General features: G+C 37.7%; 1 protein-coding gene across 6 annotated transcripts in view; it reads left to right on the top strand.

The window, feature by feature from the left end:
• zer1 (zyg-11 related, cell cycle regulator) overlaps positions 1-12,854 on the top strand; it is a 39,565-nt gene that overhangs the window by 17,265 nt on the left and 9,446 nt on the right. For all 6 annotated transcript variants that reach the window (XM_088356223.1, XM_088356221.1, XM_088356220.1 and 3 more), the window contains 8 exons: positions 3,349-3,495; positions 3,596-3,769; positions 4,788-5,003; positions 8,819-8,860; positions 9,827-9,946; positions 10,066-10,181; positions 10,354-10,542; positions 12,718-12,815. In XM_088356223.1, the coding sequence (XP_088212349.1) occupies positions 3,349-3,495; positions 3,596-3,769; positions 4,788-5,003; positions 8,819-8,860; positions 9,827-9,946; positions 10,066-10,181; positions 10,354-10,542; positions 12,718-12,815 (1,102 nt within the window). The remainder of the gene's footprint in view (positions 1-3,348; positions 3,496-3,595; positions 3,770-4,787; positions 5,004-8,818; positions 8,861-9,826; positions 9,947-10,065; positions 10,182-10,353; positions 10,543-12,717; positions 12,816-12,854) is intronic.

Genomic DNA, 12,854 nt, shown 5'->3' with positions numbered 1-12,854 from the left:
GAAGCAAAATACGAACAAATTTAACCTACGAACGATCTCTGGAATCACGTTCGTAAGTAGGGCAATGTCTGTACAACGAAATTGGAGGGATTCTCTGTTCAGTTTTAGAAAATGATTCAGAGAATGGCTGGCTAGTTGCACGCCAACATTGAGTATCCTCGAAATGAGCCAGGTCTCTGCAATGGTTAAATTAAAACTAGGGCTGTAACTAACGATTCATTTCATAATTTCTGAATCGGTTGATTTTTTTTTCCTATTATCGATGAATCAGTTTTCTAATTTCCTTGCTATTTATTCAAAAATTGAAGTTTTGGACAGATAGATGATATTGCACAAAACAAAATATTCTATGATATAAAATAATAAAGAAAAAAAAAAATATATTATTATTATATAATTGGGGCGACAGTAGCTCAGGAGGTAGAGCGATCGTTTTAGGATTAAGGGATCCCAGTTCGAATCCCGGCTTGTCCGTGTTACATGTCGAAGTGTCCTTGGGTAAGACATTGAACCCCCAATTACCCCCAATAAGCAGGTTAGCGCCTTACATGGCTGCACACATCACGGCCGCTATTGGGAAATGTGAAGCACAATGTAAAGCGCTTTGGGAAGTCACTGACTTGAAAAGCGCTATATAAATGCAGATCATTTCATTTCATTATAAGTGTTTCTCATTTAACTTGATAATAATTTTTGCTATATACTTGCATATATGTAAGATACTCTTTTCCTATCACCTTATCCACAGATCATATTAAAATTGGACTTATACAAAAAAATAATGAATAATCAAAAATCTAAACAAACCCACTTTTCAAAATGTAAAAAAATATCTTTTGGGGGGGTTAAATTTTGGAATATGATAAACATTGCCAATATGAAAATGATATATGCTCAAGAATTTGCCCCTCGGGTAGAGTTGAACATGTTATTATTATTATTTTTCCTTTCACTTTCTTTATTTTATACTTATTTTGTGATTGTTTTTCTCTGTATTTCTGTCTATTCCCTTGAAAATTGTTAACTTTGTTTCATGATGAAACTACAAAGTTGAAACTTTCATGTCAATTTTGTTTGTAAATAATCCAATGTTCAAAATGTAATACAGTGGAACCTCGGTTTTCGAACGCCTCTCAGTTCAAACAAATCGGTTCTCGACCTAAAATTTCGAGAAATTCTTGCTTCGCTTTTCGTTCAAAAAATCGGAGTTCGAACGCCGGTACGCTGGGGTGCGATGATGCGCGGCGTCTGGGTGTAGATTGCCCCCACCCCTTGTGAAGAACTGTTATGACGTGCGCGCGCACTTCTTTTTGCTTTCGCTTTAGATATCGGTGAACGGAGTGTTTTAGACCCTAATTATGCCCCCGAAGAAGGTCGGTACAAGCAGCAAAGTTGCTACAGGTGAAAAAAGAACGGTAGTGCGTACAACTATTGCATTTAAGAAAGAAATAATAGCAAAATATGAAGAAGGTGTGCGAGTTTCCCTTCCTTCGAGGGAATAGAGCATGTCTTCTGCAGACCTTCACAAAGGTAAGAAATCCTATTCATAATTCTTTTCTTTATCCTTTAACCGCTCACCACTTTTTGTGGAGACCCGGGTGCTATATAATATGACGTGTAATGACCTGATTTTTTTATTTGTACACGTTCATGTTAGCGTAATCTTTCGTACGGAATATTTACGCAAACGTACGATTAGCCTGGGTTAGCTTCATGTTTACGTTCATGGTAAGGAATCAGGGTGTTGGAACGGATTAAAATGATTTTACATTACTTTTAATGGGAAAAACGATTTTCGGTGATCGAACAAATCGGTTTTCGAACAGGGTTCTGGAACGGATTATGGTCGAGAACCGAGGTTCCACTGTATATAAGAAATTTAACATAGGTTTTTTATAAAAAACTGTCTTGCCGCCTTCTGCCGGACCAAAGCGGTACTACAATCCCCAGCGTCACAACAAAATGGTGTGCACTCTAATTTGCACCTATTTAATGTTCATGTAAATCACGTGATACAATGAATCAATGATGTAATTAGTTTCAAACGCTTTTAATCATTGATTTTGTCCATTCGTTGTTGCTGCACTAAATACAACCATTGAATGCGGTGGTTTTCCCCAGGTCATCCGTGTAGCCCCAGGTCATCCGTTTCCTGGGTAATAGATCTGCCGTTGGTGAGAAACATGCTTGGAAGGGGTAGCTTGTAAGAATATTTACATATCCTTGCTGTAGCAGTAGGCCAACTTACAGCACTACTATTCCCTTCCCTCCTGACACAGCCTCAGTCCCTTTCCAAAGCCGATAATAATCCACAAGCAACCACTAGTGATCACCATTCCTTTACTTTCGCCTGACTTTCCTCAAAGTCCGATTTATTGAACAATTTATTTTCAATGTAACGAACCGCTAAAACCTTGCTGCCGCCATGCTTTGCAGTTTGTATTTTTGGCAACGTTAAATTGTGCGCCCCGCCCCGCTGTTTGACTGATAGTATACACCATCATATACCACCTTACGTTGATATCAATACCAATAAAGACAACTCAATTAAACCCCTGCGAAGCAATGTAACAGCGTTAACTGAAGTGCGGAGTAGCGAGGGATTTCTGTAGTCTTTATTGTCATTGATAACAGCGTTGTGAACATTGTTTGCAACGAGATACATGGCACTCTAGGATAAACATGTAATAAAGATTAAAAAGAGAATATTTAAAAGAATGTCTTGGTAAATTGGCAAAAATATTTATAGTCCCGTCTACAAGCACTAAGTGCACTTTATTTCGTAATAATAGTGCAGCTCTTTGAGACTCCTTGTGATTAAGGGCTATACAAATAAACATGACTTGACTTCAAAAGTTTTGGTCAAGGGGTCAAAATGGTTGAGGGTTAAGGTGTCTAATGATTCCTCTGCATAACGTCTACTCTCCCTCAAATATTCCATTCATGCCATGTTCACAAACATAAAAAAAGAGAAACAGCAACCTCTCGCATTCTAATTTTTGCGGGTGATGTCATGGGAGAAACTGTCGCACTGCTCTTGTCTTTAAAATGTCTCGTGCTCCACATTCTAGACATAGGAGTGAGAGGGCCGACTGGCGTCCCGGTAAAACTTACCATCCCTCTTCCCGTGACAGATTTCCCTGCGCTCTAAACACCTATAATGTTCCAAAGACTGTTTCTGCGGGACCATTGTGATGATAATAATGGAGCTTTGTCATTTTTATCATACAAAAAAGTGATACTTTTCATGGAATGTAATGGCAAGCCTGTTGACTCTTCATAGCATAATGTATGCTATATTGCAATAACTTTTTCAACCATACCTTTGGTGCTTTTCTTTCGTAATAGGTAACTGGATCAAAGAATGAAGACCAGGTCCTGAATGCTATTGAAGCTTACACAGAGTTTCGGCCTGAATTGGCCCATAGAGCCATCAATCAACTGTTTGACATTGCCAGGATACAACACTGCGTTCAACTACTCCGAGCATTGCAGGTATGAACTTCCTAAAACAAAAACCCGTCGACAAATGGACAGAATTGTTTAAACAAAAACTGTTCTTTTTTTGTGGTCTTGAATTTTTGTTTTGTTTCAGCTTGTCATAGCAGCATTGAAGTGTCATAAATATGATAAGAGCATTCAGGTGACCGGTAGCGCTGCACTCTTTTACCTGACAAACACTGAATACCGCAGTGACCAAAGTGTGCGGCTACGCCAAGACGTCATTCGAGTGGTTTTAAATGGAATGGAGCAATATCAGGAGGTGACTGTAAGTGTGCCTTTACATTTTTTACATCTCTTAAAGAAATATACTTATTAATTAAAAAATGAAGGATTGTAAACTTGCAGTTATATCATGGGACATTTTGCTATCATGGTTTTAAGTCGATTATTCATCAAACACATTCTTTTTAGACTTTTTGTACCTATAACACGTGGAAGGTCGAAAATAAGTCTCCTAAGGGTAATGGCAAGCATGTTGACTCTTCAGACAATAGCTATTTTTATAACGTCATACTGAATATGGAAGCAGTTAAATATAATGTGAGCTACTAGAATGGTATATATCTTAATTTTGAGATTGGATAGCCAAACTAACATGCAAGGTCACAGTAAGATTTTAGTTTGAAAATGAAATTTAAAATAAAGATTAAATTAAATCGAAACTGACCCTATGGAAACACTTGTAACTGATCACAGGTACCAAACGAGGATTCCACTTTAATGACATTGGTTGTTTTTTTTTTGCATGAGGTGCTAGTTTCGTTAAAGGCACTTAAGTGCTGATTCAAGTCCTCTCATTGGCTATCCAAAGACATACCACATATAATGTTGTATCTGCTTTAAAATGTAATGACCCCAACTCGGACTGATTACACCATGCAGGCATCTTAAACCCGAAAGTTTTCAATAATGTTGGAAATGATTAAGACTTGTATTGTTATTATTTTAACCAGGGATCTGCTTTATTCCTGGACCCTGGCTATTTCAGCTGAAAATGAAAATCTCCATTCTGATCCCTGTTTAACCTAATATTAATTTAACCTGCAAAGAACAACCCTCTCTTAATGATTCAAGTATTGCTGTTGTAGTATGGGATTGATTAATGAGTTAGGGGGGTTGTACTGTGTTTTCCATTGAGTGAGCTCCTAAACGAGAACTACTGTTAATATTTTACTCTACCGTTTGTATGCTTGGCCGGGTTGTAAATGGAGTAAGTTCAAAATAATTGACACAATTTTAAGTGACATTTTTTCCCTTTTTCATTTCCTCCGTTTTCACACAAGGTTCAAAGAAACTGTTGCTTGACTTTGTGCAACTTCAGCATTCCAGAAGAGCTGGAGTTTCAGTATAGTCGAGTCAACCAGCTGCTGCTAAAGATCCTGGAGCCGGCAAGGCAGGATGAATCGATCCAGAGGATTGCTGTGCACCTCTGCAATGCATTAGTCTGCCAGGTTGACAACCGTCATAAAGAAGCTGTTGGAAAGATGGGTTTTGTGAAGGTAACATCAACCTGGTTTTTTTTTTTTTGGTTTTGTTTTTTAACTCAACCCAACTTTTTTTACAAATCCCTTTTAAACATCCACAGCTGAAGACAAAGTGCTTTACACAAAAAAAATTAAATGGACCATAAAATCATTAGAACACTTAAAAATAATAAAGATAATAAATTGATAAAACAGGGACACAGTCTCGTGTTGGGTCAAAAGGCAAGGATTAAAAAAAGGGTTTTAAGATTATTTTTTTTGAATTGACAGTTAGAGAGCCTGTCTGACGTGCAAGGGCAAATTGTTCCAAAGTTTGGGAGCAGCAGCATACAAAGCTCTATCCCCTCTGAGCTTCCTCTTAGATCTCGGTACCTCCAGCAGCAGCTGAATGGCTGACCTAAAACACAGAGTAGGGAAATGACAGTAAAGCAGCTCACTGAGGTATGGAAGGGCAAAAACTTTAAAAAACAAAAAAATCTTAAAATGAAACCTGAAATGCAGGGGCAGCGAATGAAGAGAACCCAAAATCGGTGTCATGTGCTCCTTCTTACGTGTGCCAGTTAAAAGTCGAGCTGCAGTACCTTGGACCCGTTGTAGGCATGAGATGCAAGACAGGCTGATTCCATGATACAATACATTGCAGTGGTCCAACCGAGATATGATGAAGGCATGAATCAAAATCTTAGAATGCTCCCGTGTAAGAAGGGCTTCACTTTTGCTTACTGCCTTAGATGGAAGAAGCTTGTTTTCACTCCAGCACTTAATTGTTGATCTAGTTTAAAAATCAGTGCCCATCTTAATTCCCAACTTAACAATAGTTGGTTCCACACATACCGCAAGTCAATAGAATAGAATATACCTTTATTGTCATTGTTACAAAATGGGTTAACATATTGTGACAACGAAATTGGGCATGATACTCCAGGTTCACACATTCACAGTGAGGTAAAAAGCCAAGAAGATGAAGGAACAGAGAAGATAAGGTTATAAAACAAGGAGGATAAGGCTATAGTTATAATTTACATGATATTTACACAAGAAATGTCGGCATGTAGGATGTTACATACAGTTGGTATCGTAATACAGTTGGTATCGTAAGGGTTGTGCAATTTTGCATTTGGTGCAAAAGTCATCATAGTGCAAAAAAAAATAGTCAACATATGCATTGGTGCAAACATAGTCTGCATAGTGCAGGGGAAAAAATGGTCCACATTGTGCAAGGTGAGCAGTAAACATAGTGCAGTCAACATGTGCAAGAACATAGACTTGAGTACCATTTTACATTCATGTGAGGTAGTGTTTTTGCAAGTTTTTCAGTTTTTTTTGTGCGGTGTCTGCTTTGAGCAGTAAACAAACATAGTGCAGTCAACATGTGCAAGAACATAGACGTGAGTACCATTTTACATTCGTTTGAGGTAGTGTTTTTGCAAGAGTTTTTCAGTTTTTTGTGCGGTGTCTGTTTAGGGTGGTAATGGCTGTGGGGAAGAAACTGTCTCTGAGTCTGTTTGTCTTTGCTTTGTGTGACCTGTAGCGCTTGCCGGAAGGCAGCAGGTCGAAGAGGTGGTGGTCGGGGTGAGAAAAGTCCCTGATGATGTTTTCTGCTCTGCTGAGGTAGCGAGAGCAGGCAATGTCCTCCAGACTGGGCAGAGAGCAACCGACGATTTCCTGGGCTGTTTTGATGACCCTCTGTAGCGTTTTCCTGTCTGCTGCTGTGCACCCAGCATACCACACCGTAATGCAGTATGTTAGAATGCTCCCCACCGTGGCTTTGTAAAAGGACACCTGCAGCTGTTGTTTTAGATAATTTTTCCTGAGCAATAATTGAATAATTGGGGGCACACCAGAGCCACTGGAACCAAAGACAATCACCTTAGTTTTCTTTTCAAGTTTAAAAAGTTTAAGGTCATCCTGGCTTTAATCTTATCAAGGCAGGAAAGTAGATGTTTAAAGGAAGGTGCAACTTTTGTTATTTAATGGCATGTCCTGTTTATCTGACTGTCATAAGTCTAACAATCAAAAGAGATGCCATTCTTTCTGTGAATGGAACCCAGTGGGAGTAGATGCAAAGAAAAGAGGAGTGGTCCTAGAATGGTGCCCTGTGGAACTCCAAAACACAGAGACAAGGAAAAGATTTAAAACCATCAAGGCTTCTGTCTATAGTTCTGCCTATAGACCAAAACAACATAAAGCACTACCACAAATGCCCACTAGGCTCTGCAGCCTAGATATTGAAATATTGTGGTACAACTATCGAAGGCTGCAGTGAGTTCCAGCAGGACTAGGATCACAAAATACTCGGAGTCAGGAGCCAGGAGGATGTCACTAAAAGCCTTTGGGATTGTTGACTCCGTGTTGTACAGAGACTTAAAACCTAACTGGAAAACCTCCAGAACATCATGAACATCCATAAAGGACTTAAGTTGAGCAAACACCACTTTCTTTCGGATCTTGGAGATAAAAGGCAACTTTGAGATGGTCTTAAAGTTAGCGAAAACAGTTTTGTCCTGGCCAGGTTTTTTAAGAAGTGGTTGCAAGTTTAAATCTAGTAGGGGAAAGCAACACCTGAAGAAAGCCTGCTGTTATTAATGGCATTTTAAAACATATTTCTTCCTGTTAGATGTTGACTGTTGACTTTGAATAAGAGTCACAATTCTGTACACTGACAATTCAGTAGTTAGAGCTGCTATGTAAAAAAAAAACACAGTATGTGTATTTTAAAGCTCCAGTTGGTAGTTTCTAGCGACCTGTAGTTTAAAAAACCTCATTCATGAAAAAATGGCAAAAACACATAAGCAAACACTATCATATAAACATAATTTGTATTCAAATTCTCATTGATTTTGAAATGTAACTAGATTACATAACTTGAGACACCCTTTAAAGAAATTGAAATGTTTCTGCCCCAACTCCCTTCTCCTAATGCAAGAATTACTATTTTGCAACATTAGCTTGTTCAGGTGGTGCATATACCCCTGGTTTAAAAGCTTGGCCTGTTATCTTTGCTTAGTCCTGTGAGTTAGGCAACTATCACTTACCATCTTCTAATTTGCCCTCGCAAGCTTTTACTGCCTTTTACATTCACTTGTTTCCTTCGCTAGCTCTTCTTGTTAGCCATTGGGCTGCAGCCGATGGCACGGCACAAGCTGCTATTGTAGTTGTTAGCTGCCCTGTGTATCTAATGTTTGCTAAGACTTATCTTCCAGAGCTGGTCATGCAAGGGAAAGCCACTGAGTTCAGTGATCCAGGGTCTGGCCATTTAACAATTTCTGGTTTGTTCTGAAAGTTTTTAATGAACGTAGCTTTCCCCGCTGGCCGCTAAAGTTGGCCACTGGACTGTGGCTTACACCAGCTCTGACCAACACTATTTGCTCTTTTTAGAGGCTCTCTGTAAATTCCGCTCACATGGTCTTTTGTTGTTGCACGTAGTAATTCATATTGACTTTTATGTTCCGTATCAATCTGAAATTCATCTTAACTCAAAATAAAAATGTAATTATCCATGCAAAATTTGCAAGATGGTTTCTTTTGGGTCTTTTAAGAGTGACTTATTCAAATGCACACATTTCTATGATACAGTGACCTCACTGTACTGAGTTTGTACGTGGTGTTTTTAATGCTAAAAACATTTGTTGGTTTAGAAGCATTATGATTAGCATAAATCAAAAGATCAGCCCTGATTCAATTGCAAATGACAAGATACTGAAATATTTTCAGATTCTTTAAAGGATTCTTTTTTTGTTTTTCAAGCATACAACCCCTTTTCACTAAAAAGTAATATTTGCTGGGTTATTTTCTGGTCATTTCAATTAATTCTTTACCTTTGTTTGCAGACAATGTTGAACCTAATTCAGAAGAAGCTGCAAGATCGGATGGTGAGTCATGATATAGCTGAATCTGGATGTTTAGATCTTCTTTAAAAGTCAGGGTATTATTATGTTTTCAGATCATTGTTTATTTTTTTATATTGTAAATTCATGATGCTTGGGCAAACAGGTTAAAAATTAAGTCTATGGGCAAAGTTTATCCTACCCGCCTGGTCCAGTTTTTCTCATGGGCTGTGTCTGCTCAATTGTGCAGTGCACGCTCTCTCTCTCTCCACACAGCATAATTTGCACAGCGCAGTAAAATATTCAAACCAGCAGGAAATAATATCATCATCAAACAAACAAGCAAACAAGAAACAATGATAAAAGTGTCTAAGATTTAAGACCTGACTGTGTACTATGGCAGAGTCTGTTGGGTGCCCTGGCACATGTCTGTTTAAAAGAGGTCCTATTCATATATTTATTTTACCTTGTATTGAATTAAAATGTAATTGAAAATTAATTTTCTGTTGTGCATCTTCACGTTGAAATGTAAATTGCACAAAATAATGTTCATTCCTATTTACGTTTTAAACATATTTTCCCCTCAACTATTTTATTTCTGCTGGATTAAAAAGTTAAGCTAACTTTTAATTGCTAGTAGAGAAATTACGTATTCAAAGTATAATTTTTTTTCTGATTAAAGTTATATTACCTCTTCCACTGTTTTTAAATCTAAAATGTAGGTCAACATTTAATTTAAAATAGGTCATGCTCCAAATGTATGCCCAAGAAAACGAATTGTTTTAGTCAAATATGAAAGACGGACTAGTTTTCAAAACTGATTTTAGATTTAATGATGCATTTACCATGCAAAAAAAAAGAATGTCGAGCTAAACTAAATACTCAGCAACTATATTTTTAGCACACCAAATCAGGACCACTTTGAGAAATGTTTGGACACCCCTGTGCTCAAGCAATTGTTTTTGATAAATTACATTCAATTTAGTTCTAGAATTTTTTCTTTCCCCTCAGTGTGACCAGGTGATGGAGTTTTCTTGGAGTGCTTTGTGGAATATTACAGATGAGACACCAGACAACTGTCAGATGTTCCTTAATTGTCACGGAATGAATCTCTTTCTAGACTGTCTAAAAGTAAGTTGTGTTTTCCCAATATTAATTGCAAAGTGTCATAAAGATTTTGTTGCTTGTTCTGTTTAGCTGTTTTCCAATTTGCAATGAAATCATCTTCACTCTTTAAAACGTAAATCCAGGAGTTTCCAGATAAGCAGGAGCTGCATCGCAACATGCTAGGGCTCCTTGGCAATGTTGCTGAGGTCAAAGCGCTACGACCAAAGCTAGTCACAACGCAGTTCATCTCGGTTTTCAGGTAAATCACTGCTTAGGCCTGGGAGACATGAAGTCATATATAGATATGAAAACATGTGAATGCGAAGTAACCAAGGGTCTCTGTAATAACATTATGGGTATGTACAGAAGATGAAAAATGTCTCACCAAGTATATAACGTTTTCGTCTGTTCCTCTTTCGTTTACATTGTAGTAATCTCCTAGACAGTAAAGCTGATGGGATTGAAGTGTCATACAATGCATGTGGTGTCCTTTCCCACATCATGTTTGATGGACCTGAGCTTTGGTCGATGGAAGAGCCACTAAGAGACACAGTGATGGACAAGATGTGGGACGCGATCCAAAGCTGGGACGTTAGCTCACGTCGCAACATCAACTATAGGTGAAAATGCCTTACTCTCAAAAGTAATGGAGCTGTTGTTAATTACTTTAACTAGCAGGTTGTAAAATTCTATTTCAAAGAAAAACACACCCGCACGTCAAGTTATTGCTTATTAATTTTAGGTAAAGAAGGACACAAATGGGAGCAGTACGTTTCCTTTATAAGTGTCTTTCATGAAGATATGGGAAGCTATTGATATTGTTGCTCTTTTTAATGGACGTAAATTGTATGCAAAAATTGGGTGTACTGGTAAAACAAAGTTTGCAGTTTGTTGTAGAAATGGATGAAGACTCAGCTCTACATCACAGCAGGACTCCTATCACATGACAAAATATACCATTAATCTCATGCCAATTTTGTGTGTGAATAAGTATTTCACCCAATTAGTGGCTCTACTAAGAGAGGTGTATTGGGCATCAACATGAAACCAACTGGAGACATGTTTGTGATGTTTGGTCAACGTCAAGATATAGGTTTAATCCCTTTACTCCAACTTTGACTCTAAGTGTGTTAAAGATGAAGGTGAGAAAGTCCCAATTATCCACGAAACGATGTAAGATAAAAGAGTTAGACGCAAGCCCCTTTTTACCAAGTCAGGTCAGGAGCGCTCTAGCTTCTCCCTAACTATGCCCCTTCAGCATTACGTCCCAGAACGTTTGGGTACCATATATTATTAAAACTTTTTATGTGTACCATCTTTCTTTGTAAATATCTCATGTTTCAATATGGGCACTTGAGGCTTGTAGTCAGGTGCTGTTTATGTATATACAAAAAGGTTTTTCCTTTAAAAATGTACTGGGTGCAGCTTATAACCAGGTGTGCTCTATAGTCTGAAGTTTTGTGGAATATATTTTGCATCAGATTAGAGTTGAGTTGGCACTGCACTCAATTAAAAATAAAACAGAGATTTAAAAAAGAGAAAACAGCAGTTTTTACCTGATTGAGTTTCGTAACGTTGATGAACTGTGGGTAAATGTGCAATTAAGCTAGTGCTATTTCTGTTATGTTAAAACACACACTCAATAGCCAATAAACGTTTTTAACTGAAATCCTATAGTGCCAAGGTTTTAAATGTACTTATTTTAGCTTTAACTAATCACAAAGACTAATATCTGACAATTCAAATGACAAATTACTACTCTTCCACATATTTCATTTTTAGTTCATGAACATTCTTTGGGTCAAAAATTGTATTTTGTTAGTTTCCTTTCCTAACGCAAAATTTAATTATTTTCAAGTCTATTGCTGAAAAGGAAAGAACATAGTTTGGACGGCATTGGCTTAGTGTGAGATAAAGCTTAACAAAATATGATAATAAGATGCAATCTCTTTAATAATAAACTGGCTAGGAAAGCAAGCTCTGTTGTGGGCAAAGAGCTGGACAGCCTAACAACAGTAGCTGAGAGACGAGCACTGAAAAAGCTGAGGTCAATCATGGACAATCCATCGCACCCACTACACAGCATTATCTCCAGACAGAAGAGCAGTTTCAGCGACAGACTGCTGTCAATGTTTTGTACTACGGACAGACTGAAGAGATCTTTTCTTCCTCATGCCATGAGGCTCTTTAACTCCACCCGGCAGAGTAAAGGCCCACATTAAACCACACCACCTACATTGGATATTACCGAATCTTACTGCAATATGTATTCTGTGTAGCACTATTTAGTTACTCTATATAACATGCTACAGTGGGCATTTGCACGTCACACTGGGTATTTGTATATTGTATTCTTTTTGCTTATTATTGTATTGTTCTCAGCTCAGGGATGCTGCTGGAAATGTGAATTTCCCTTAGGGGATGAATAAAGTATCTATCTATCTATCTAATATCAGGCAGGTAAAAAAATATATATACTTGTTCAAAATCTGCCAATATTAGCTCTTTTACATGATACAAGAGGTACTTTAAAAAAATGGATGATCCACAGTTTCCATAGAAATGTCAGACACAATGATAAAAAGAGAAGTGTTGTATTATTGAAATACTCAACAAACTACTTTTGTTTTGTATAAGGCCTACTGAATTCCCATCAAATATTAAATCATATTGTCAAATATATGTTGTAAGAAGCACATGAGCAACAATGTAATCACTGTTTCTGTACTCCAATTTTCTGGTTTTCTGGCTAACTGTTTAAGGGTTTTTGTAATTAAAATGTGATATTTTCTTAGGTCATTCGAACCTATCTTGCGACTTCTGCCCCAAAGTGTTGCTCCTGTTAGTCAACACTGGGCCACGTGGGCTTTGTACAACCTGGTTTCAGTTTACCGTGAGTATCTTATGGTGAAAGAATCATATAAAATTGACA

The sequence above is a fragment of the Urocampus carinirostris genome, chromosome 16 (assembly GCF_059441175.1).
Source record: "Urocampus carinirostris isolate Australia breed hairy pipefish chromosome 16, RoL_Ucar_1.0, whole genome shotgun sequence".
Taxonomy (NCBI): domain Eukaryota; kingdom Metazoa; phylum Chordata; class Actinopteri; order Syngnathiformes; family Syngnathidae; genus Urocampus; species Urocampus carinirostris.
Note: the sequence above shows the minus strand (reverse complement) of the source record. Positions and strands in the feature narration are given on the sequence as shown.